Source organism: Martes martes, assembly GCF_963455335.1.
Source record: "Martes martes genome assembly, chromosome: 14".
Classification (NCBI taxonomy): domain Eukaryota; kingdom Metazoa; phylum Chordata; class Mammalia; order Carnivora; family Mustelidae; genus Martes; species Martes martes.
Window position 1 is genome coordinate 82,765,805 of NC_137902.1, and position 27,600 is coordinate 82,793,404.

At 48.3% G+C, this 27,600-nt stretch overlaps 1 protein-coding gene across 1 annotated transcript in view; it reads left to right on the plus strand.

Moving 5' to 3' along the window:
* The window catches only part of DISC1 (DISC1 scaffold protein), a gene marked incomplete at its 5' end in the record, with an annotated part of 362,504 nt that overhangs the window by 260,404 nt on the left and 74,500 nt on the right, over window positions 1-27,600 (plus strand). The window contains one exon of the mRNA XM_080822819.1: window positions 27,028-27,088. Coding sequence (XP_080678945.1) covers window positions 27,028-27,088 — 61 coding nt within the window. The remainder of the gene's footprint in view (window positions 1-27,027; window positions 27,089-27,600) is intronic.

Genomic DNA, 27,600 nt, shown 5'->3' on the forward strand with positions numbered 1-27,600 from the left:
AGTTGTTCTCAACGAGGACACTCCACCTTTTTTTTTTTTTTTTTGAAGAACTACTTCTGATTTTCCCCTCATCTTGTATTCTGTAGGGCTTTGGACAAGGGGCTGGCGGGGGAGGGGAAGCGGCTGATCACACCTGACTGCCAATATGGTGCCAGGCGTCTGGGTGACAAAGGGGCCCGTGGGCCCACGGTGGGCTCTGGGCATGGAGCCTGGAGTGAGAGGGTGCCTCGAAGCCACTGGGACTCGTTACACCCCGGGGACTTTGAGATCAACCAGGCTCTCTCACTCTCAGCATCACTGAAAAGAAAGTGAAAAGAAAAGAGATTTTTTTAAAATAAGGAATTTCAGAAAACACATTGGCAAAACATTCCCATTGTTGTCTTTCTTTGGTTTTTGAACTGGGAGGACCTCAGAGATCTTGTAATTTAACCGTTCTGACTTACATATAAGAGCTGTGAGGTCCGAGAAATTCAGTGGCAGTTTCAGGTTCAGGTTTGCCGGGAGCCCAGGGCCGCTCCTGTCCTTCCGGTGGCGGCTCCAAGGCTTTCTCTCTAACACAGTCTGAGGGTTTGTGTGCACCAGGCGTGGCTCTGAGCGATTTGCACATGTGAACACATGTGATCTTTGCCACGCTGGTGGGAGGCTGCTGTCATCACTTTGATCCACAGTGGGCCTGAGGTTGGGTCTGCTGCCCAGAGTCCAAGAGCCGGGACGTGAGCCTCAGGGGCCTTGCCGTGGGCTGCCACCCCACGTGGCCTGCTCAGCCTTAAACAGGTTGTGGTGGCTTGTCTGAGATCCTAACCGCCGTTTATAACATCGCACCCCTAGGGAAATGTGTGTTCCAGATAGCGAGAGAGAAGGCACCCACCCACACAGGCGGGCGCCGAGGGGCCACGGGAGCTCGTTTGGCGGAGGAAGAACAGAATGACATCATATGTAGTGCTGATGGCTGGGGAACTAAATGTAGGAGATCACAGGCCAGATACAAGTCTGGTTTCGGGTCCGCTGGTGAGCAGAAGTCTGGGCGGAGGTCCAGAAACCTGGCCGTCACTCGAATTTACTATTAGTTCCCTACCTGTGGCTTGAATAGCCTCCCATCCCCCTTCTGTCCCTCCCTTGATAAACTCAGGGCTGGGCAAGCTGCTTCCCCTTTAGGTATCCGCTTTGGGTCCACTTCTAATATCAGTTCTCAAACGAGGCAGTGCCCCAGAGACTTACTTTCCCTGAATCCTGGGTTCATGTTTTGTTCCGGGAGGATCCCCAGGACAAGGCAGTTCTCCGTCGCTCAGAGTAGAGCCAGACCATTCCCGCCTGCTCTAAGGTCATCCTGATTTCCTGGCTGTCCATTGCACGCGAGAAGCCAAAACCAGCCCGGGTTCCTCAAGATGATTCATCTTCCTCAAGATGATTCATCCTCGGGTCAGCTGGAGGCTTGAGTCCCAACAGCGCCTCTCTGTCCTGATGCATTTGTGTTGGGGTGCAAACCTACACAAGATGCCTTGGGGACTTGCTTATGACACAGCCACCAGGAGAAAATTTGCTTATAAAACTTTAATTTGACGCAGCAGTTCCTGGCAGGGTTAGTAAATATTTGTTGATTCAGTAGGTAAATGAGTGAAACAAAGTTGGCGAAGAAGTATTTCCAGAGTAGTAGGATGTCTGTACTGTACCGACTCATGATTAACCGACCCGCTGTCTGGCTCAGTTTCAGCATTAACCTGTATTATCTACGGCTTCTGGCTGTGAAGATACAGTTTGTCTGTACCCTGTGGTTATTGCTCAGCACCGACCCCTGGTGGCAATGTCTTAAATTACAAGCACAGTGCAGTGTGCCGTGGTAGTACCAGGGCCTGGGATTCCATGAGATTGGCGCCCTTGGAGTTATGCAGAGTGGTAACCCCACCTGGGGATGTACCAGACTACCAAATGACATTGAGCCTCTTGTCTTCTCTTAGCACTGTACAATCGGGCAGGACCATCTAATTAAATGGTTAGAGGAAAGATGCTTACAGGAAATACTTGCAAACTACTGATCTAGACCCAGATATTTGTCCCACATTTAATATTAGAACTAAATAGAATGATAGAAGTGATGAGTTATGATAATGTTAATAGCTGCTCTGTATCGAGCACCTGTTGCACACATGCCATGCCCAACATAGTTATTATTTCTAATTCTCAGGTAACCTAACATATAGGAATAATCTTTCTCACTTTATGTTAGGAAGTGGATCTGAATTTCGGTAACATGCCTGCCCTCATATATGGGACTGGGCTTGAATCCCATTTTATCTGACCTCAAAAACTATGCTGTTTCTCTGAACCTCAGTGGCACCACCAAATCCAGGGACACCATTCCCGCTATAGTTCATACGTGCGGTGCTTTTCAAATTGTGAAACATGAAGCTGTCTTCTTTCTCCTGTGCCCCATTGCCTCTCCAGGAGCCCGTGTCATGTCTGTTCGGTATCCTAAGCCCAATGGGTGATTGAGGCTAGAAATAATTCTGAAATGGAGCATCATTTATCTCTACTGGATGTATTGAACATTTATCTCGCATTAAGACACCACAGTTCAAAATTTCTGTTCTTCTCACAACTTGTGAGAAATCCTATTATGCTTCTGATTCTCAGCCCTGGAGAGCACTGATCAAGTTTTAAAGCTGCTCTATAAATTAATACTCATAATAGAAAAAAATCTTCTCAACAAAATGTTAGCAAACTGGATTCAGCAGCACATTAAAAGGATCATTCTTCATGATCAAGTGAGACTTATCCCTGGAATAGAAGGGTGGTTCAACATATGCAAATCAATGTGTTACATCATATTAATAGAATGAAAGAAAAGGATCATATGATCATCTCAGTAGACACAAATGAAGCAGTCTACAAAATTTGGCAACCATTCACCATAGAAACTCTTAACAAATTAGGCAGAGTAGAAACATCTCTCAACGTAACAAGGGTTGTATATGACAAGCCCATAGCCAACATTATACTCAGACTGAAAACTTTTTCTGTAAGATCGAGACTAAGACAAGGGTGTCCACTCTCACCACTCCTATTGAAAATAGTGCTGGAATGTCTAGCTAGAGCGATCAGGTAAGAAAAAGAAATACAAGGCTTCAGAACTGGAAAGGGAGAAGTGAAATTGTCTCTATGTGCAGATGACAGGATTTTTATGTACAAAGTACTTTAAAGACTCAACCAAAACACTTTAAGAACTAATCAATGAATTCAGTCACGTTGCAGAATATAAAATTAACATATAAAAATCAGTAGCATTTCTATACACTAGCAATGAATTATCTGAAAGATAAAAACTGATCTCATTTACAAAGCATCAAACCAATAAAATAAATCATTAACCAAGGAGGTAAAAGATCTCCACTCTGAGTACTGTGAGACACTGATGAAAGAAATCAGAGAAGATCTAAATAAATTGAAAGATATCCTGTGTTCATGGATTGGAAGAATTAATATCATTAAATGTCAATACTGCTAAAAGCCGCCTACAGATTCAGTGGAATTCTATCAGGACCCCAATGGCATTTTTGTATAAGTGGGAAAAAAATTTACGGGGAACCTCAAAAGACCCTGGGTAGCTAAAGAAATCCTAAGAATGAAGAACAGACCAGAAGACATCCCAATGCCTGATTCCAAGCTTTGCTATAAAAATTGCAGTAATCCAAACAGTATGGCATAGCAACAGATATCTAGACAATGGAACAGAAGAGAGAGCCAAGAAATAAAGTCAAGCTTAGATGTTAACTAATATTTGACAAGGCGGTCAAGAATATTCCATGGGGAAAAGACAGTCTCTTTGATAAACAATGCTGAGAAAACTGGCTATTCACATGTAAAAGAATGAAACTTGACCTCTCTCTTACACCACTCCTAAAAATGAACTCAAACGGAGTCAAGTACTTAAGTATAAGTCCTGACACCATGAAACTCCTCGAAGAAAATGTAGGCGTAAAGTTCCTTGATATGGGTCTCGGAAATGATTTTTAGGAAAGCATGTTTAAAGAACCAGCAACAAAATTAAAAATAAGCAAGTGGAACTACATCAAACTAAAAGGCTTCTGCACAGAAAAAAAAATTCAACAAAGTAAAAAGACACTCTACAGAATGGGGAAAACTATTTGCAAACCGCATATCTGATAAGGGCTTAACATCCAAAATGTGTGAAGAAGTCATAAAATTCAATAGCAAAAAAGCAAATAATCCAACTTAAAAATGGGTGAAGGACCTAAGTAGACATTTTTCCATGAATGGCCAAGCGATACATGAAAAGATGCTCAACATTGTTAGTCATTAGGGCAATGCATACTAAAACTACAGTGAGATATCAGCTTATGCCTTGTCAGAGTGGCCGTATCGAAAAGACAAGAGATTCCGAATGCTGGCGAGGATGTGGAGAAAAGAGAACCCTCATGCACAGCTGGTGGGAATGTAAACTGGTACAGCCACTGCGGAAAACAGTATGGAAGCTCCTTGAAAAATTAAAAATCACAATATCATATGACCTAGGGATTCCACTTCTGGGACTACATCCAAAAGAAACAAAAACACTCACTTTGAAAAGAGATTTGTACCTACACACCACCCCACCCCCCATGTTCAGGGCGGCATTATTTACGATTACGTTACATTACATTAATTACAATAGCCAAGAATGGAAACAGCCTAAGTGTCCATCAATGGATGAATAAACAGAGAAGTTATTTCACTTCACACATGAAGTGTGTGAAAACGAAAAAATGAAAGACATTCTACCATTTGTGACAACCTGGGCGGACCTTGAGGGCATTACGCTAAGTGAAGCAAGCCAGGAAAGGAAAGACAAATATCTGTGTAATCTCACTTATGCATGGAATCTAATTTTAAAAAAAAGACCTTAAACTCATAGAAAGAGAGATCAAGTTTGTGGTTAGCAGAGGCAGGAGGGTGAGCAGTGGGGAAGTTGGAGGAAGGGGTCGAGAGGTACAAACTTCCCGTTCTAAAGATAGACAAGCCCTAGGGCTGTCCTGTGCTGCACGGTGACTGTGGCTCGTACTGCCTGGTGAGGCACAGGAAACTTGTTGAGAGAGTAGATCCTAAGGGTTCTCATCTCAAGGAGAATTTTTTTTCTTTTTAATAATTGTATCTACAGAAAATGTTGGTTGCTAGCTAAACCCATTGTGATAATTTTACAACGTAAGTAACTCAAAGCGTCATGCGGTATGCCTTACACTTACACAGGGGTGTATGTCAATGGCTTCTTAATAAAACTGGAGAAGAAGAAAAACCAAAAGTAATGATATGGGAAAGGGAAAGGAATGGCCCTGGACCACCCCAACAGCACCATCGGTAATGTTGATGGTGAAACTGATGATGATCGCAAAGGCAGGGAATGATGGAAGGTAAGAGTTACTGAGTCCCCATTATTCCCTGGATTCCTGATGGCCACCTTAGGAGGGAAGTACAAGTGTTGTCCCAACCGTCAGATGAGGAAATGATGTGTAGAGACACGAATTAGCTTGCCCGAGTTGACTGAGCTGGTGGGGTGCAGAGCTCACCCAGGTTAGCCTCGGTTCACAGGCTTGCTCTTAACCATTTAGTCTCTAGTATCTTTCAGATTTAAGAAGAGCTTTGGGTTCTTGCTTTGAAAGCAAACACGAGTAAGTAGCTGTAGTAACGATTCTAAAAATGATCCTGCACGAAATAAATCTAGTCATTTATTGCCACCTCTCACACAATTCTGGGTCTGTCCTTTCGATTATGGCACACCAGCTGATCTTCTTAAAAACATTCATTTAAAAAAAAAAGATTTTATTTATTTATTTGAGAGAGAGAGAGAATGAGAGAGAGAGAGTCTGAGAGGGGGGAGGGTCAGAGAAGCAGACTCCCTGCTGAGCAGGGAGCCCGATGTGGGACTTAATCCTGGAACTCCAAGATCATGACCTGAGCTGAAGGCAGTCGCTTAACCAACTGAGCCACCCAGGCACCCCAAAACATTCATTCTTATACCTGGTTTTGTGACATTGCCTGGCATCTCAGATTTTCATAAAGTAATTCATGAATGTCTAGAAAAAAATTCTTTAGTCTCATTTTCACCGGGCTTCCTTTAAAACTAAATGTATTTTTATCAAGCATATTATTGATGGGCACTATAGGCTGAATGTCTGCCTCCTTCCAGAATTCATGTGGTCAGTCCTAATGTTCGATGTGATGGTGGTGTTGGGAGATGATTAGACCATGAGTGTGAAGCCATCATGAATGGTATTAGTGACTTTCTAAAAGAGACCCCAGGGAAGTCTCCTGTCCCTTCCACCGTGTGAGGACACAATGAAAAGACCAGGAAGCCGATATTCACCAGCCACTGAACCTGATCACACCTTGCTCATAGACTTCCCAGCCTCTAGAACTGTGAGAAACAAATTTCTTTTGTTTATGAACCGTCCCAATTATGGTATTTTTGTTACAGCGGCCCAAAGAGACTAAGACAGTGGGGGAGACTTGGTGTCATAAATTAAGTAGGGATATAGTTACAGCCCCAAATCCAGCCCCAAATCCAGCAGTCCCCTCAACAGCCAGCCTCCTGGCCTCCCACCCTCTTGAAATCCGAATGAGTGTGGGTTGCCGAGAACGTCTTTACCGGACGTGCACCATTTGGAAGAGCCAACCCACCTCCCTCCTGGAGGTTCCACACCCCAGACCCTACAAAGCTCCAGTGGTTGGAAATGACGCCGGACAAAGATACAGAAGGCAGGGCAGCCAAGGTCAACCCGTTTTGTCAACCTTCAACATGCCTGAAGTTCATCTCACGGTACTTCTGGAAGGAAAGATGGAGGAAAGAGACGGCAAAGCAAATGGGAGACCGAGAGAGAAAGGAGGAACAACGGTATAGAACAGCGGCTGTGAGGGCCACGCAGCATCAGTTAGGCACACTCTCTGGTCTGGGGCACCATTTGTGTCTCCCTCCTCTTCCTCTCCTTGGTCCAGCCTCTACTTCTACCTTGGTTGCTTAAAGAGTAAAATAAACTACCTTAAAAACGTGGCGGCAGTGTAGCCACTCGGCTAGATTATGTTTCCTGGGAGTGGTTTTCAGCGTGGATGCCCAACGCCTGCAGGCTCTGCTAGTGGAGACAGGGTCTTTGCAGTTGGGCACCGGGGCGCTTAGCATGTCTGTGCTGAGTTTTCGTGGGTCCCGCATACACAGATAGATGCAAGATTAAGGGAATTTTTTTTTTTTTTTTTAAGGAACACAAATCCCCGTAGAAATAGTAAACGTATAAGTCAAATTTTTTGAGTGTTGATTTTTCTTAAATGTACACTGCTTTCAGCTGGAAAAGGTGCATTTTATGTATTAGCGGCCAATTGGATGAAAAGCTGCTGAATCAATCGTTAAATAAATCACCTGCCTGACGAAAGTACAGAAGATGTGGAGTCCCTTACTTTGATCAGATAGGAAACTGTTCAGTTTCATGATTGAGGCTCGACTTCCACCTCTGAGAGGTGATCTCCTTCCTGGCGGTGGAGGGGTCCCCGCGCCTGCCCCCGACGAGGTGCAGCAGTTGCTGGGAGATGTGCCGCTTTCACGGGAGCTGGTTTAGAGAGAGGTTTGGTGAAACCAGAGCAAGGGGTTTATCTTGGAGTTTCCTGCTCTCGTTTGAACAGCCTGCGGGGATTAACTTGTGCTTGGCTCTGAGCCAGAGAGATAAATGACACAGCCCCCGGGTGCTCACATTCAGGGGGAGCTCTTGCCAAAACGGGACAAGGAAGGATTGTGTTAAAGAGGGTTCGGGACATCTTAATAAAGCAGGGTGATCCAGTCTGTTCCCTGGGCTTTATGGGGAGTGCTGAGCCGAGCCTCAGGGGACCGTGGCTTATCCTGAGGGTTTAGTGTGCAAGTGGCATCAACCAGGAGAAGCCACGCCACTTGGGAACAATGCTGGGTGGGCCCCCCCCTTTTTTAACACAGTTTTGTTTTTTTTTTAACAACCTCATGAACACAAAAGAAGTAAATCCACAAAAGGGAGGGGGAAGCATTCCATTTTATTAAAGTGGTTCTCAAAATTCAGATCCCGAATTTTCTAAAGCAGGAAAGTTTCAATGAAGGTTGGGAATGTCTCAAAATGCACACATTGTTCTTCACACGCAATACAGCATCGCTCCGCGGCAGCGGGTTTCAGAGAACGGAATGAGTGTGACGCCTGTGATGAGGGAAGTCATGAAAACACCTTTCAAACAACTTGCACCCCTGTGCAATCCCGGGGTTAACCAGGCAGCCGTAGAGAGCCAGTTGGGAAGTAGAGGGACTTTTGCCTTTATGGGGTTGGCTTCCAGAGGTAAAGTTTAAGGTGAAAATTAAGCGCATTTAAAATGTTTCTTGGATAGCTCTTACATTACCCATAAAATGCAGTACACAAGGTTATATATATATGTCATGTATATGTGTGTGTATATACATGGATCTTTTCACTAATTTGAGTGTGTATGAGTGTACAACACTTAGTGGAATGATATATAATAATAATATAATTCATAATTAGAAGCATAATTTTCCAGTATTGGATAAATAGAGAGCACCCCTAGTTGCCTGTATGGGAGCTGTGACTGTCCCCTCGGGCTCCCAGCCCAGCCCGCTCTGCTCCACTTCCTCCACACACACTAGTGCCTCCCCCCCGCCCCCCCTCCCCAGCGGACACTTAGGCTGTTGCCCCTCCCCCAGCTGACAGGGAGCGGAGGTGGGGACGCCGCTGCAGGGTGAGCTGTTCGCTCTGTCCAGGAGTCCGGCGACTCGTTTCTGGGCCCCACGGGGCCAAACGCGGCTCCGTGGGGTCAGTCTTCTCCCTCCGTCCTCCCTTCCCTTGTGTCGTGGACCGCGGTGAGATGACAGCATTGCATTTTTCATTGCGGGGACTTCTCTCCTGTGTTCCCTGGTGGGAGGCAGGGGACTCCAAGACTTGCACAGGGCCAGTGGTACAGTCGAGAAACCCCCCAGGCCTGGGATCACGCGAAGCCTGGCCAGACCTGTCTCAAAAGATCCGGCAGCCGTGTCTGTACCAGGACCCGAGGCCCCTTGCCTTCGTGGCTCTGGATGCCCGCACCTGTCCGCGGACAGGAGTTCCAGCCACATTATCTTCTGATATTTCAACAAAACGAACTTATTTTCACAATCCCTGAACACTAACTCCCCGGTAAAGGCCTCATGGGATTCTGAGGGCCTTCCTGAAGTTATCCGTAAAATCAAAAATAAAGCTTAGCCTTCCCATTTTTTTCTTTTCCATTTTGGTCAGGGGGTCACCGTCCAGCTCACGTATTTATAACGTGGCCTGTGATAAGGAGAGGCTGCTCGCTTATCTCTGAGGCCGATGACAGGAAGAGTACCCGGAAGAAGGGACCGCGATCGCTCCCTCCGCTGTACGGCCACGTGGGAAAAAAAATTACCCTTTAATCCACAGTCTAGCAGGTTCTGCCTTCCATTAAACCCAAATCCCCATTTTATTACAGACGTGAGTCAGTTATGTATGACTCACTGGGAAAGTGCATTTTATGATCTTGTCAGAAGAAATGGTTTCCCTGGGATCATTTTAAGCCAATAATTTTATACCTACCTCCTCCTAAACATCTAGGACATTAACTTATTAACCATTTTCGTGTCAAGCCTAATGCCTTTTAAATACTTAAAACAAATACCAGGACACTGTGGGGATTGGAGAATAGATTTTTCTGTCGGCATTTAGCGTCTTCTGCATGTCAGGGGATCGGTCTCTGCAGATGGGCGAGGAGGGGGCTCCGGTCTCTGCCGGCCAGGGAGCTCTCATTTTGTTCCACGGGAGGGAGAATGTGCGTGTGGGATGGAAGTCAGGCTGGCTCTTTCTGAACCAGGCTTGTGTCTGTTTGACTGATGAGGTCCTGGCACCCAGCCAGTGGGACAACATGGAAACCTTGTCCCCTCCGTGCAGCTCTGCTGGCCCAGTCCTGGGATGTCCCGGCTGTGGTTGGTGAGAGTGTGTGTGTGTGTGTGTGTGTGTGTGTGTGTGTGTATAGGCAGTTGTAGATCACTAATAACCCTTTCATTGCCAAACCCACGGATCTTTTCCAGCCCTTTCGGTAGCGTCCACTCCTGCTGACCGCTTCGGAAACATGGTACTTTTCATTTGCTTCTATAGACCCGACCCTTCTTAGGTCCTGCTTCTTCTCCCACTCTTACCTTTGCCATCTCCTCCTTCCCTGTCCATCTTCCCAAGGTTTTATTCCTCGGAATTCTGTCTCCAGCCACCTTTTCTTTCTATGCGCCGTGGCTAGTGTGTTAGAAGAATAATGACCTTCAACGTCTTCACATCCTAATCCCCAGAACCGGCGAGTATGTGATGTTCCTGGCCAAAGGGACTGTGCAGATGTGACTAACTAAGGTCAAAGATCTTGAGATGAGGAGAACATCCCAGATTAAAAACGAGGGCCCAAGCTAATCACAAGAGCTTTGAAAAGCAGAGTGACCGCTGGCTTGAGGATGGGGGGCAGGCAGCCGCGGGGGAATGTGGGCAACCTCCGGGAGCTGAGAAGTGCTCCTAGCTGACAGCCAGCAAGGAGGTGGGGACCTGAGTCCCACGGATCTGGATTCTGCTGACAACCTTGATTTCATCCTGTGAGGCTCTGAGCCGAGAACCAGCCGGCCCTGCTGTCTGTGCTAGACTTTCTGGCGGCAGAACCGTGAGATAATACCTCTTTGTTGCTTTCGGCTGCTAACTTTGTAGCAATTTGTTGCAGCAGCCCTAGGAGAGGAGCACATCCGGCCTGAATTGTCATGTCTGCTCTCCGAGCTTTGATTCAGCGGGTAAAGGAGAGCAGATCCCAGTTCTCCCCCTTGCTGAATTCCTTCCCCTCAGGACCGCCTTCTGTTGGGCAACTCTACTTGGCTCTCTTAAAGACATGCCCGACCCTACCTGTTAGAAAGTGAACTCATTTTCTTCCCTCCCAAATCTTTTTTCTTTCTTTCTCTGGGCTTCTCCATTGCCAATCCACAAACCCAGAGACCTGACATTAGGCTGGATTCTTTCTGTTTTGCTGCTTGTGTGGTCTCACCTCCATCGGGTCCTTGTTGAACGCTCTGAAGGAGGGCTCCCCTGATCACCCTGTTGAGGATGGCAGCCCTTCCCTGATACATACACTGTCTTTTTTCTTTTTCTAAAGATTTATTTATGGACGCCTGGGTGTCTCAGTGGTTAAGCGTCTGCCTCCGGCTCAGGTCATGATCTGGGGGTCCTGGGATCGAGCCCCACGTTGGGCTTCCCGCTTAGCAGGGAGCCTGCTTCCCCCCTCCCTCTACCTGCTGCTCCCCCTACTTGTGCTCTTTCTCTGTCAAATAAATAATTTTTTTAAAAAAAGATTATTTACTTGAGAGACAGAGAGAAAAAAAGTGGGGGGAGGGGCAGAAGGATCGGGAGGGAGAGAATCCCAAGCCGACTCCATGTTGAGGGTGGAGCCCGACATGGGGCTCGATCTCATGACCCCAAGATCACAACCTGAGCCGAGACCAAGAGTCGGACGCCTAGCCAACTGCGGTGCCCGGGCGCCCCCCACGTTGTTTTGTGCGTATCAACACCTGGTGTATTATACTCACTTCTTTGCTTCTTTCTCTCTCCGCTTGGAACGTGGGCTCCGCGTCTGTTTTGTTGTAGTCGTTCTATCGAACAAGCAGTAATCCAGTGGTTCCCAAACGTCAAGCACCTCTCTGAGCCGTTGTACAACTACCCACTTATTAAACACTCTTGTTTCCACTGTGGTATTTCTGGCTTCTAGACTAGCGCCCAGCCCATGGAAGTTGCTCGTATGTAGTTGCTGAGAGAATGAATGAATGAATTCAACCTGAAGCTAATTCCTGCTGATCTTATTTCCCTACTGTCCTTAGATCAGCCCCCTCCGTCCAACCCGTGAACGCATCCTGAGTCCAGTCCTCTCGCATTACCGCAGTAGCATTCAGGAGACCCTCCGACGTGTAGTCCTCTCCCCTACGACCCGCTCTGCAGTGTAGTCACATTGTTTTCACGGACAAGGAACCCGCCCCGTCACGCTCCTCTGTAGAACCCTGAATGGCTCCTCTTTGTAGGATGAAGCCCATATGCCCACAGGGACATAGGAGGCCCTTCCTGACATGCCTCTGCTTCCTCTCTCGGCCCTCCTTTCTCGCCACATCCCCACCCCCTCCCTCCCTCCTCACACATTAATCTTCAGCCACCCCGAACAGTTTCTCCAATGGGCCCTTTCTCCCTTGACTTCCAAGCTGGCTGGCCCCATGGGTCCTCGCCCTTGGTTGCTCTGCCGTGCTGCCTGCTCTGGTCCTTGCAGCATGTTTGGATTTCTGGTGACTGGCTCTCTCCCAGGACACCTCCCTGACCACCATCCATCTCCACCATGGGAAGTGCCCGTGCTCACTAGCTTATGCCATCATGACCTCTCTCCTTCCCTCCCCTGCTGTGTGGTAAAGACCTCTTTACCCTTGTCACTCCCTCGCTAGTTCACAAAGGTCTTGAGGCCCCTGGGCTGGAGCACGTGATCTCCTTCAGCACCTGGCACACACCAGCTGGTACCTAGCAGGGGCTCGGCGCGTACCCGGCAAAATGGTGACTTGGCTTCCTGGGGCTTGATGAACCCAGGCCAGGCGATCTCACCAGCCAAAGGGGCACTCGTTCTGCCAGTATTGATTTGCAGGCACAATTATATGTGTAAATGCATTTTCACTGTTCTGCCTTAGGACCCAATTTTTGAAAATTAGATTTTAAATGTCCCATCCTCCTCACTTACATCTCATGCTTCTAGACATTTAGCGCATAATTTAAAATGAAAGGCATAGAAAATTGGACTCATTTAGTTTACTCTACTTGAAATCCATGTTAGGCTATTTTTAAATTCTCATGGATCTTGTGCTCTTTAGGGTGTGTTTGAGGGGGAAGGAGGGAGGGAAGGTGGGAGGGAGGGAGAGAGGGAGGGAGGAAGGGAGGAGGGTGTTTGTTGTAAGCTGTTAGAAATGCCCCCATGTTATTATTGTACTTTGTTTTAATACACTCAGTTTTCACATTAGCATTACCCCAAATACAATTTCCAAAGTCAAAGACAGAAAATGAGATTCCGCCGCAACGTTTGCTGCACTACGTTCCCAACTGCAGTGAGGGCCAGCTTGCGCTGTGAGTCACAGTGGGGAGTTCCAGCATTCTTTCTTCTGCTTTCCAGCCAACACATTCCCCTGTCTCCGCCATGCCCACTGCAGACAGCAGGTGGGAGCTGATTAAGATGCTGGCATTAGCAGTGGGTACAGACCTCCTGACTTACATACCCTGCACTCTCCTAGGCACCCATGAGAACAGGTGGGCTTAGGTGCGCCCTTCACCAATATCCCAAATCCCCATTCTCACATCCGGAGTTGGCACACAACCTGCTCTCACGTTTTCCTATATCAAGCTGCTCTATACCCCTAGGGTGGGAGTTGGAGATGCTTTGCAAGGGCCTGGTGCTGAGCGTTCCCACTGAACTTGAGCCTATAAGGCACCAGCGACCCCTTATGCCTCCTACCGCATGGCCCACGGCTGGCCTTCCCTTTCCCCAGGGATGCCAGAATGCCCAGTGCCCGTGCCCATGGTCGGGGTGTTTCCCCGTGTGCCATTCTCTGCTTTATGACGCCACAGTGAGACTCGGCAGCAGCGCCCGGAACGTGAAATCAGACGCACGTTGTAACAGAGCTAACAGATCATCTAACAGAGGCATAGGAGAACCCCCGTGGGGCGGGGTGGGGCCGGGGCATTCTCTCCTGAAACTTGTGGGCGGGACAGAAAAATAAAAACGGAAAAAAACACCACCACCACCACCACGAGGGAAATGAACCCATAAATAAAATAAGCACCAGATGTTGTAAGGCCTATGAAGGCAACAATCAAGGATCAGAGAGAAAATAATTGGGGTGGGAAACGCCCTTTAAGGGTTAGCATTGAAGCTGAAGGACCAGAAAGCGGCCTCTGGCCGGGGAGTGGGGGAGGGGCACCAGGCGGAGGGGTGGGCAAAGAGCCTGGTGTGGAGGGGACGAGGCCAGGCCAGGGTGCCGGGGGGTGAGGTGTGGATGGGGAGATGGGGGACTGACCCTGTCGCACCTGCAGAATTCGCGGAGAGGTTTCGGTTTGGTTCCAAGGGCGAAGGGAAGCCAACACAGGGTGTTAAGTAAGGTTTTCTGGCCTCTCTCCGGGAGAAGGCGACTGTAGAAAGGTTGGGAATCAGGCCCCTCCCCTGCGCGGGGCCCAGCGGAGGGGCCAGCGAGGACGGTACTGAGGGTTTCCACCGAGTTCCGCAGCTAGTCTCCTCTGCGGAGTGGAAGTAGAAAAATACAATGGCCAGATGTGCCATTGGGCATCACGGTGGACCCCCAGAAGGGCAGCCGGGGTGGGCGCTCTTGGCCCTCGCACCCCCGTGAGGAGCACCCACCCGGCCTGCGTCCCCGATGCCTCTCCCGGCCCGGGGCTGCCCCGGGAGCCTCCTACCGCACACGGCTGCCTGGGCTGTGGAAAAGCAAGGATTCTGTTCCCTGGTGGCTGCTTTGATAAGGCTGGAATTCAGCTCTTTCATAATGCCGTGTTCATTGCTGATAAGGCTTGTCTCTTTCTTTTCCCTTGTCCGTTATAGAATTAGTGGCACGTGTTGGTGAGAGCAGGCAAGTCTCTAATACCCATGGGGCTGGGGCAGAGGTACAGCACGAGGCATAGATACCATGTGTCTGAATATTTAGAGTCATAAATCCAGCCGGTCGATGGCTGAATGTAGCAGGTTCTGTTGTCCATAGTCGAGGTGTTCAAGTATAGGTTTTACTATTATTCAGGCATGGTAAGGCCAACAGAGCAGGAGACGACTGCCCTTGGAAAGAGTTGGTAGCTCACAGGTCCCGGGCTTGGGGAGACGTGCCACACCATGGAGGGGGCCACACAGGAAAGTGCCGGGCTGTCAGGAGGCAGAGGGATCAAGCAGGAAATGTGGGCAAGGGAGCGGGAAGAGGTGTGGCAGGTGTGCAGGATGAGAACTGGCTGGTTCGAATAATTTCAGGGTTCTGGGGCATAGGCTGCCTCTAGTTGTCTGGTACCTGGCCGTGGGTGAGAAGGGCGGGGGGATCATGGTTCAGAGGGAGAGCTGGGTGAAGGAGGTAGGCTCTGGGTCAGTTGGTTTTCATAGGAAAGTCTTACTCTCAGGCGAGGTGTTGACTATCTCTAGGAACTGGCTAGCCCTGGGAGGGGCAGTCAGTCCTTCTAGGATCAGCAAGGGTCATGACGTACAGAATTGTCGAACCACTGTGTCGTATACCTGAAACTTACATAACATTGTATGTCAACTGTACTTCCATTAAGAAATTAATTAATAAATCAATTAAATACATAAGTAGCCACAAACACAAAAAATAAAATAGAAAGTAAAAACATGATTCATACGCTTGGCAAATTTAACTTCTTAATGGTTGGAGACTAGGTACGGATCGAGAATTCTTGGATTCCTCGGATTCTGTGCCAGGATCTTCTGCAGAGCGGTTGGCAATGGCCCCTAGCCCCCCTCAAGGGCGGCCTCCCTTCTTTGCCATCTCCGTCATTCCTCATCGTAAGTGCCCCACATATAAGCCTATGGACGCCCTAGCTGGCATGTCCAACCTCTGTCCACCATTTAGCACTGAGGCTTGCAGCATTCAAATTGTATACTGTGTGGTTTGTCCCGCCTGGAGCACGTTTGTCCTGATGAAGCCGGTATGCAAACTATTCATAATTTTTCCTCTGTTAGTTTTTTCAACATCCTGACTCGGTGACCCGTGCCTGCGTGGGCCGTGTGTGAAAGGAGAGGGAGGCACACTGGTCTACATTTGGCCTCTTGAGGACTTGGTCCACAAGCAGCAGGTGCCTGGTCCTGTGTGGCCTGGTCATGGGGCCACATGCAGGTGACAGTGAGTGCCTGGATGTGGACGCTGCGTGCATGTGTACGTGCGTGCGTTTGTTGGGGGGTTGTCAGTAGGAGGAAGGAACCTCATAGCCAGCTGAACTCATACGTTTGTGAAATTGTCCCCAAATGGAAAATTGTTCCCATCTGACTCGGTGCCTCAGTGTGACTCATCTGGCCTTCCCCCCCCCCCCTTCTGTATAAGGCTTGAGAAAATACATCAATGAGACAACTATAGGTAGGATCTTAGATTTTCGATTCACAGGTATTTTGTCTTCTTGGGGATGTCTTATTGTTATGCCAGCATCTACTTGCTCCTTTCAGTGCACGGTGTGGGGGAGGCTGGGGATGTTGTGAGCTGGGTCTTCTGGGCTAAGTGTGCTGTTCTCCTGCCTTGGAGAGAAGTCATATCTCCTGCCTTGGAGGGAGGTCATGTCTCCTGCTTGGTAAAGGCATGCCCTTTGTTTGGAGGTGGCTGTTAAATGAATTTTATTTGAAAAAAAAAAAAAAAAGGCCAGTTCACTTTTGGACATTGTCATAGCCTGTAAGAGGTTGGGATCATCTGTGGAGTCCCCACGTAACCCAGGTTCATCGGGGACTGGTGCTGTTTGAGCGCCCACCAAGTAGCTTGAGGAACATGGATGAGCAGGAGGTTGACGCCTCTGTGTTGCAGGACTCCTGGTTGAGGACTTGGCGTCTAAAGGCGGGAGTTTTGCAACCTTCTGTCTTTATTTCATTCCCCATTGTACCTCCCCCTCTCGTCTTCCGTGTGCTTTGTTTTGTTTGTAATAGAAACTGAAGCATGTCCGTGGGTTCATTTCCTTCTCGGTTCGCAGGTCCTCTTCTCCAGGGAGCCCCCAGGGCCGTGCCTCTCCCCTCAGCCTGGGTTGCATTTGTGTCTCTCCTGCATCCATCGAGTCTTTCTTTGATGACCTCAGGCACTTGGCACCCGATCTTCCGTTCTGATTTCCATGTCCTTATCGGGGTGTCAATCCCTTGGGAACGGAAACCATGTGGTCTTCATGGAAGCTTCCCTGGTGGCTGGCACAGTACCTGGCCTAGAGCTGGTGTCACAGGACATACCGGGCACCTTCCCCGAGCCCAGGATTGCGCCAGGCGCTAAGGGTTCAAAGAAGATAGAACTTGAGCAGAGAGGATCAGCCATGTCCTACGTGAACTTGATGGCTATGAACTTGATAGCTATGAACTTGATGGCTATAGGAAGGTCTGAAGGGTCTGCAGAAGCCCAGAAGAGGTGAGAGTACCATGGGAAGAGGGGACGTATGGCAAGAAAGCAGGGTCTTGTAGCCCAGACAGCATCTTGGTGGGTAGGAGAGCAGAGAACATTTCGGGAGGATATTCGGGGCAGAGGAAACATCAGAGCAGAGGTACGAGCGTCAGGAGTCAGAAGAGGCACTGTATTGGCTCGAGTCGCCACCGCGGAGGTGGTGGGGGGAGGGCAGCGGGATGCTGGGCCCACAGGCTCGGAAGCTGCCTCTTCTCTGTGAACCTGTCTCAGCTTCGTCCTCACACGGGGACCGAACTGTGGCTGCAGGCCGCTCTCAGCCGTTTGTCAGCGCTGGCACTGGAGAGGGAAGGTCCCCCTCAGTTCCTGCGTGTTTGAAAACTCTGGAGCGAGGAGCCAACTGGCTCGTACGACTGTCTTCTCCTTCGGGGAAAGACTCAGCCAAGAAGACTAGGCTGTGCTAGCCAGGGGCTGGGAGGAGGGTGATTAGCACCTCCAAAGGGTGATTAGAGAGAGTCCCTCTGCTGGAGGTGGTGAACAGGGGTCGCTCTCCCATAGGACTGAGAAGCAGAGTAGTTGGTGATGTTAAAATCTTCCCCTCTGTATCCCCAGCACCACCCTGCCGAAATCTGCTAGGTGCAGGGAGCAGGCCGGAGCCTGGCTGCCTGCTTAGTCACTTCCCCAGACGGCTCCGAGGGGACATCCAACGTGGAGAGCTGGGGATCTGACCACCTTCGGACGGTTCCCCTTCCTTGCCCTGGGGGATATTCAGAGCTGTCTGGCCAGCATCCCAGGATCTCTCTTCCAAGGGCAAGAACTCAGATCAGACCTCAAGTGCTCTTGTGTCCAACAGAGAGATGTCAGATTCAAACCTTTAACAGTTAAGGGAGAAGGGACTCCCTTCCTTCTGTGAAACCTACCGTGCCTTGAGTGAAATTCATCAGTTACGTTTCATGACAATTGCGCAGCAGGATTATGTATTTGGGAACACATCGACTTTGTCGTAAAACTGAACTGGGTCTCCTCTCAACCTCAGTCTCCGTACCCTCAAAAAGAATTTAGGGAGTTACTGTACATGAGATAAGGCACCCACATGCGTGCATCATGCTGACACCCTGTGAGCTCCTTTTCCTTCGCTTACAAAGATCAAATGTGGATTTCGGCTTTTTTTTTTAAATACATATTATTTAACAAAGCAGTATTCCATTTTAAAAAACCAAGCTCCACGTTCCATTCCTTGTTCTGTCAATAAGAAGAGAAGTGAGTCCCATGTGCACCCACGTGTGTCTGTGCGCGGGTGTGCACATGTTGGAGGGGAGTAAGGAGAGAGGTAAGGTATAAAAGTGTGTGTCAAATGGACAGTACGAGGCAATGTAAGTAAGTAGATATTTTAAGCAGTTTTCAAAATGTTGTAAATGGATCTCCAGGTCACCTCTCCTCCAGTTTTATTATTATTTTTTTAAGATTTATTTATTTTAGAGAGCGCACACATGAGCAGGGGGAGGGGTGGAGAGAGTGGGAGACAGTAGACTTCCCTCCGAGCAGGGGGCTGATGCTGGGCTTGCTCTCACAACCCTGAGCCCACGACCTGAGCTGAGACCGTGACCTGAGGCAAAACCAAGAGAGCCTGATACTCAACTGACTGAGCCACCCAGGCGCCCCTCAAGTGTTTCGGTTACACGCGCTGGCAGGTAAGAAGGTAGACCTGAGCCGGCTGCTGTCTGCAGGGAGAGCTGGGGAGAGGCGCTTGCCTTTCCATTGATAGAAACATTTAGCAGGCGAGGGCACATGTGTTGGGACTGTGGCGTGAGGCTGCTCGGGACTGATAGCGTCCCCACCTATCTTTTTTCCCGACCTGCTTTCCATACCACGTGTACTCGGTTTTTCTTCTAGTCATTGGATTGTGCTGATTTATTAGGCCGTGTGCGTCAAGGGCACGGGGAGAGTGCATGTTGGAGCAGGTCTGAACTGGGAAGGTGAGAATTACTGTATCAGATGATACCCAATTAACTGGTGACAAGCACAGCAGGTGAAATTGGAACTCGGGCTTTATCATTTATGGACTGGAATCTCTCACTGTATATGAAACATTTTTAAACCTAGTGGCGTTTACGTCCTCCTTCCTCCTTCCTTCCCACCTGCCCACCATCTCTACCCATCCACTCAGGTGTGGCTCCTACAGACACGAGTATCAGGATGGACAAGGCCCTGAGATGCACTCTGGGTTCAAGGGCAATGGGCCGGGGCTCCCTGGGGCAGCCACGCGGCACCACGTGGGACAGCCATCGCCGCACACCAGCACTTGGGGCAAAACGGCGCAAGCAAAGCATAAACATAGTTCAGAATAATTAGTTTTACTTTCTTTGCGGACGACGGAGTCATGACGATGCTCCAGTTCCAAAAAAGCCTTTCCGCCCTCTGACCTTTGGGTGCCTCTGCTGGTGTGAAGTTATTACAACACAGCATTCTCACTCGGATCCCCCAAAGCCCCGAGGAGGACATCTGGATGTCCAGTTCCAGGTGTGGCTGTGGCGGCTCAGAGCCGGGGCTTTGGGACCGGCCCGTGTCCTGCAGTCACCCTGCCTTGCTTTGCTGTGGGATCCCGGCCCACATCCACTCATCTTAATGTAAGCTGAGGGGGAAAAAAATGATTCAGAAATTACTGAGAGGGTAAAGTAATATGACATTAAATGCCTGATTTTCAGAAACATGAATCTTATTTTATGTGCAGCTGCTGTTTTGGATTACCCATGCCTCCTCGGGCTTTAGCCAGCGTGGAAAATCCTTTAAGACGGCTACTCCGTTCACTTCCTCAGGAAGTCCATTTTCAAGCCCCTCGAGCCGGGCGGAGGCTCTCCTGCGACGGTCCCAGAAGAGACTGCTGCTTTAAGTTCCAAGCACGGAACCCCGCTCCTTGCTTTTATTCCTCACGCGTTTATGTGACCGTCTTCTGTCCCCAAACCCGGTGTTCTCCAGGCTACGGGCGGCATCTGACTCCTGTCTGCAGCCCCAGTGCTCAACACGCAATCGGGCACACGGTAGGCGTTTAAGAGACGCGAGATGGATGTACGAATGAGAAGCAGGCACCCCCTGAAGAGAATCCTGCTCTCTGGTACCGTTTATTAATTCTGTCAGATCCGTATCTGGCCATTCGTCTTCTCTCTGCAAATCTCTTACCGACGTCAGAGGGAAGGAGAGAGAGATTAACAACGCCACACTGAATGACGACCCGCCAGCGGCACGCGAAGCCGTTGCTAGTTTAGGGATGGTGTGTTTCTTCGGTTCCAACCCTAGGGAATGGACAATGGCCAGTCTAAAGCCCTGCAAGGATTGTCTCCTGCTTAACTCAGGAACCCGGCTTGAGACTCTATTCAAATGACTACCACGCATAGTGGTGACAGGAAATGATGTAAATAAACAAACATACACATGCGGGTAAAAATCTGCTTGTAAAACTACATGAAGCTGGTGTCTTCTTATTAGGAGTGAACCAGCATGAATATGAGCCTCAGAGAATTATTAATCATCTTCTCGTGCAACCTGCTATGAAATCACCTTGGCCCTTTGCCCTTTACACACACACACACACACACACACACGTGTGTATATTACACAATGGTAATTTATTTTAGCAGCACTCTTCCCTACAATTGACATACAGTCGAGTTTCCATTTGTTAATGGCACTGTTCTTTGCAATTGTCCATGCTCTTTGCAACTCTGACTTTCTACAGAAGTCTTTGGTCTCTCCTTAATTTACTCTCTCTGTGAACTCCAGCTTCATGTTGTTGGTGGCTAAAATTTCACATGCATTTATTCAATGTGCACTTCCTGAACCCCTGGGTTATTGAAAATGGGAGTCATGGGTTCCATAACAGTGAGCTCTGGGATGATCTCTCACTGGCTTCGTGACTTTGGTCTTTGCTGCCCCTCTGTGTCACCCGGGCAAAATGAGGATAATAATAGAGCGGCTTCATGGGCATTATCACTGTTCAGCATTTAGAACAAGGTGTTTAGAACAGTACCTGACACACAGGAAGGGATCAAGGAAATCTCCCCGATAGCATTAACTTGGTCTCAGGTTTTCTCATCGTGAATTTCCGATGTGACAGGTTCACTGTGGTACCAGCAGAGACTCATGGCTGGTGTTTCCGTCTTGCCCTCTGGTACAAAAGTTGACTTGTGTAGTGCATCGTTTCATGGATTCCACCATCTTTCAAGGTCTTAGACAATACCGGTCCATCCCACGTATCAAGACAAGCAAATCACAAGTTCATTTTCCTGTGTTGTTGACTTCCCTGCGTGTCCCCATGCATGGTTTAATGACTCAAATAAACAGAAATTCTTTCATTCGCTGCAGTAGAAGAATAATACTTTAGATGTTCGAAAATTTCTCAGAATTCTGCAATTTCTCCTCTGTCTTTCACATCTTCCTTTGGGAGGATTTTACTAATGGGAGTTAATTGGGTCGAAATTGATCCTTGAATAATGATCTTTGAAAGCCGATGACTTGTTTTTGTAAAGTGAGGCCAAGCCTTATGTTACTAGGATTACTATGTTACTGGAACGTTCCAAGAAAATGGCCAGTGTGAGACAAAATCTGTGATTGATGCTAGATTGATGGGATCCCTTTGGCATCCATTGTGGAATTTGAGGTGGTACTGTAATGATCCCGTGATGCTGTCCTTATCCATAGAAGATGCTGGGGCTGAATCTCTTTGTAGTCACTGCTTCATTTAATCTGACTGCAACTCTGCATGGGTGTGACTCATTTCCTGTACGATTATCATGACAAATACTGCCTTTTATTTGTCCTTTTATGATGCAAACCAAGGATATAATGCACTAAAACCTAGTCAGCCCTGTTTCCCACTCAGTGTTCTTATACCTTCCTTGTTTATGCTGAAAAGGGTATTGCTGGGTAAATTGGTAGTGTTTTTTCATCAGGCACATTGGGCCATTTGTGGATTATCAGTTATCATGAAGATTTATGGCAAATGTTGCCAGGTGCTCCAAGGAGACATCAAAATTAGAGGGTGGCCCCGCAGCTCTCTCTGTGACCCTAGAAGCCATGTCTCTTAAATTTAAATAGTGCCTCATAGAGTGCCTGGCACGAAGTAGGGCCCGGGTTAAATTCCTGTAACTTTGATTTGTGTTTGCACCACGCACTCTCCTTAATGTTTTCACAGTTTACTGCATTTAATTATCAATCAGTTTTTGCTTAATTAGATTCACGAAGTTCATCATATGAATTCCATTCTGATAATATTGCCCGACTCTGGATGTCAGATTCCCTTAGCAGATGGAGAGGAGAGGAGGTGCTTCTGCATTTTGCCGGTCAGGAGGCCGGCCGACCTGGGGTAATCAGCTTTCTCCAGCAACGTTTTCAGTTCTTGGACGTTTGCCTCAGTGCCACTACCGTTCTCTCGGTGTCCACGCTAACATCAGCTTAGGAAAGGAACGAGCAGAGGGACGATGAGGAGGGAAGAAAAGATGAGCTCTCTTCTCAGTGCATCTTGGGCGTTTCTTTTTTCTTCAGAGAGAGGGAGGTGAGTGGGGGCAGAAGGAGAGAGAGAATCTTAAGCAGGCTCCACGCCCAGAGCGGAGCCTGACATGGGGCTCAATCTCCTAACCCCGAGATCGTGACTTGAGCTGAAATCAAGAGTCGGATGCTCCACCAGCCGAACCACTCAGGCGCCCCCACTTGGGCATATTATTTAGGAAGATGAAAACGTAAACTCCCTGTCTATGGCCCCGGCCTCTCCGGAAGGTTGTGAGTCAACCTAGTTCATAGGTGTGCAAGGCATTTCAGGCTGCCTGGCTGGGAGAGAGGTCAGGATCTAGGGAAGGCAGGATTTCAGGGCAGTGTCCGTGTCGGACGGCAGCCTCCAGGCGAACGGAGAAGCCCGGGAGGCTGCCTGGATGCCCCTGTGCGGCGCCAAGCGTGTCACTACCCAGAGCCTCGGATGCTTAGATGAGACAAGTGTGTAGTGATTTCTGAGCAAAATCATTAATATGGAATCTATCTGGATTACTTTTAAACATACGGATATGGTTTTCATCCTCAAGGGAGGTGCGGTGCATTTTCGTCCTTTGGATGAAAGATGCCATCGTGATAGAATTGTAGGGACATACGATCACCACGGGCTCCTTCCCTTACCCCTGCTCCCTGAGAGACACCATCGTGTCTCCTCGTGCCACACGCCAGCGTCTTCCAACTGCCCATCTGCACCCAGACCTCCTCTTGACTCACGGGCCCAGCTTCGTCCTGGACGTCCCCCCGGGCGGCTCCTAAATTCCAGGTTGTCAGATCCAAACTTGAACACTTTGGAAGCTTCTCAACCGCTTTTATTTTTTTCCAGTTTTTGGAGGTATAATTGATGAATGAAATTGTAAGGTATTTAAAGTCTACAATGTGACGATTTGATACATGAGCGTGTTTTGAAAGAGCTACCTCCCCGTTCATCGGTTAATTCACACATCCATCACCACACACGTTTGCCTTTTTTTTTTTTTTTAGTGAGAACATTGAAGTTCTACTCTCTTAGCAAATTCCAGTCTTAGACTGAACACTTGCTCGTCTCCCCAGACTGGTTTCACATGCATTCTTCCCATCCCCGTTCGTTGATGGCAACTCTGTTTTCCGGTGGCTCAGGGCAAAACCCTTGTAGTCGTTCTTTCTGGGTCTCTTTCTCACACACCTGAATTCAATCCGTCAGGAACCCCTGTAGTCCCTATCTTTAAAGTAGATCTAGGAGCACCTGGGTGGCTCAGTGGGTTAAGCCTCTGCCTTCGGCTCAGGTCATGGTCTCAGAGTCCTGGGATTGAGCCCCGCATCAGGCGCTCTGCTCCGCGGGGGACCCTGCTTCCTCCTCTCTCTCTGCCTGCCTCTCTGCCTACTTGTCATCTCTCTTTCTCTGTTAAATAAATAAATAAAATCTTAAAAAAATAAATAATAAAAATAGATCTAAAATCTTCCTCCTATCCCCCACTCCTGTGACAATGTGGTCTCGGTCCCCACTACCTCATCCTGGAGGATGACTCTAACCTTCCTGCTTCTCTCTATGTCTCTCGTGTCTTCCTAGAGTCCAGTCCAACAGAGCGACCGTTTGACAGACAAACCCAGTTTGTTGCCTTTTTTCTCCAGTGTTTTCCCGTTTCTCTCGGAGCACTCAAAACCCTGGCGTGGCTTTCCAGGAACTACATCTTTGTAACAAATCGTTCTCAAACCCAACGACTTACAGCTGTCTGTCATGTGTGCCCATTCTGTGAATCAGGCATTCAGGCCCAGAGAAGCCGGGATGGCTTGTCTCTGTCTCCTGGTGTCTGGGCCCCTTGGACTCCGTGGTTCACACCATCCGAAGGCTTGCTCACCCCCATATCTGTCTGTTGGCTGAGAGCTGCACCTGGCACTTGGGCCAGAACATCTATCCATGGTTTTTCCATGTGGCTGGGGCTTCCTCAAACACAGTTCCCAGTAGAAACAGCCAGGCAGAAGCTGGACCCCAGCCTCAGAAATTAAAAAGCATCTTTCCCGTCATTCTCTGTTGGTTGTAATAGCCTAGCCTGTTTAGATTCAAGAGGAAAGAAATAGAATTCACTGCTTGATGGAAAATGGCCAAGTTCTGGAACAGCGTGTGGGACCCAGAATATGACTGTGGCCGAGTTTTGGAAATACAGTTTACCACAGTGGCCTGCATGATGGGGGCTGGGCTGTTTCTCTGCCTCATCTCTTTCCCCAGAGAACGTCTCCTCCAGATGTTGCTGGAGTAGTCAGGTGCGCCGCTGACCCAGGACCTTTAGGTGTGCTCGGTCCTTCTACCCGCCCTGCTCTTCCCAGGAAGGCTGTTCTGTGCTCCCCCCTCCCCGCCCTCTTCATGCTTTTACTCAGATGTCACCTTCCCAATGACGCCCGACCCCTCCACAGCCCCATTCTGATCCCCTTCTCTCGCTTTGTAGCACTTACAACCTCCTGGTACTCTATGGGACTCTTACGTTTATTTGTTACTACCTGTCCCTACCAGAATGAAGCTTTACAAAGGCAGGCATCTTTATTGCTTCTGTTTGTAGGTTTATCCCAAGGGCTTATCAAGGTGTGCGGCTTATAAAAATATGTTCTGGGTGTGAAACAGAGCACTTCCGGTTGGGACATTCTGAATGTGTAGTCCTCGGTCCAGATAAACCAGGGAACAGGTCTCAGCGGCACGGAGCCATGTCCCCACACCTTACTCCCCATGCTAGCGCCGTACCCAATGCACTGTAGGTGCTGAAAATACACATTTGGAGAAAAAAAAATTAGCACAACTTCACTTGTAAAGGAGGTTGACCCAAGTCAACTAGATTAAGGGACCCACTGAAAGAGTTGCTTTCACTGGGTATATTTCTGTTTTTATCTGTTATGAACTGATGAACCAGAACTTCTGTTTTAATTTCTGCATCCATATTTGGTTTCTTTATGAGGAATTTCAAGGTCCTTTTTCCAGTTCCAACTATACCGCCCCGTCCCTTACCCTAACATGCACACGGTGACAAAACAGGGTCCTGAGAGCACTCTCGGCGGAGGCTCAGGGCAGTGAGTCAAACAGCGTGCCCTCCACACACCCCAACTTCAATGCATGAAATGGCTCTGAGAATACAGGTCAGAATAAAAACACTAATAAACTCCATGGTGGTGATAATAGTAGTCAGGATAGAAATGGCAACAACGCTAATTACAGCCACCGTCTGTTGGGGACCGCTCTGATGCCACCTGCTCTCCAGGGCACGTCACAGTCCCCTCTCAGTCAGTGATCGCCTTGAGAGGGTGGCACTTTCTTTTTCCAGAGGAGGAAACAGAGGCCATCAGAACTTGTCCAGAATGCACCAAATCTCTCTCTCTCTCTTTAACGTAAAAATATTTATATAGTAAAACAGCATGAGTTCCCCCTCTTATTCCCTTTATTTTAAAAAAAAGTGACAATGTCAAATCAACATTTTGATTTTTTTAAAGATTTTTTTAAAGATTTTTAAGATTTTAAGATTTTTTAAAGATTTTATTTATTTATTCATGTGAGACAGACAGAGAGAGAGAGGCAGAGGGAGAAGCAGGCTCCCCGCCGATCCTGGGATCACGACCTGAGCCGAAGGCAGATGCTTAACCCACTGAGCCACCCAGGTGCCCAAATTTTTGATTTTTTTTTTTTAACCTATTAAGAGGATGGAAAAAAAAATCAACATTTTCTTCATGTACAAAAGACCAAATGTCTTTTTATGAGTAAAGTGCCTCTCTGATCCACGGGGGCACAACAAATCATTTATTCCTCCAACATTTCGTGATTATGAGGCCTTGAGTTCATTGCTAGGGGCTGCGGACCTCCCAGCTTTGGAAACTGAGTCACTGAATTCAACTGAACTCAAGTCCTGTCGGGATCCCATTTCCATGTGGGTGTCCGTGGAAGGGTCTGCGGTTCCCTGCTCCTGTACCGGTGAGCTTCTGGTTCATCCCTAGGATGGGAGTTGCATCCCACTCGGATCTTTTTTTTCATCCTCTGCCACCAAGCTCTTGGCTACCAGATGGGAAACATGGAAGGCACAGAGAGCAGCGGCTTCCACGCCTAACACCCAGGGAACTTCCTTTGGAAGCACAGTGCCCGGACGGAGGTGCTGGGGGGCCTCACAGCTTTTCCAGCACCTTCCTCCAGGCAGCCCCCACCCCGCCCTGCCCCGTGAACTCGCCTGCTTTCCACACCGGGGAGGCGATCCTTACTACCGGTCCGACTGCGATCCTTTGGTGTTTGGCTTGTCGTGGAGCACTCCTGGGTTTTGTTCCGTCTTTGCATCAACTTTGGATTTTTGTTTTTGCAGAAATGAGAGTGAAGGAGAGTGCTCTGAAGTACATGGAGATGCTCGAGGATAAGCTGCGTAGGTAAGGACCAGAACGTCTTCGCGACCAGCGCCGCCGTGTGCCTGGGTTCTTGACTGGAACAGAATTTAGTGAACGCAGAGAGAAAGACTAGCCAGTTTCTGTAATACGTGAACAAAGAAAAACACACAAAAAGGAGTCCTTTGAATTCCGTGACAGGATTCATGCAGGTGCCATATAAACACCCTCCGTCCCCCCCCCCCCATTCTTTTCTCCTCTTTTTAGAAGGTGACGATGTTGAGAAGTGTCTGGGTGAGATCACAAGTTAGTTTTCATGTTCCATAAGACGAATCTTCTTTGCCCTGTTAAATTCCGAATTCATGCCTTGGTCTGTTTTTTCCTTTTTTCTTTTTAAAGTCTGAAGTGGGTCTTACGGATTTTGACCCAGCTTGTACGTGTTTTGGAACAATATAAAAAAATTGCACATCTTAGGTTCTGTTTTGAATCCCAAATCAAAACCAGCGTGAAAATTCGCGGTTGCCTTTTTTTTTTTCTTTTTTAACCCAATTAGGAAT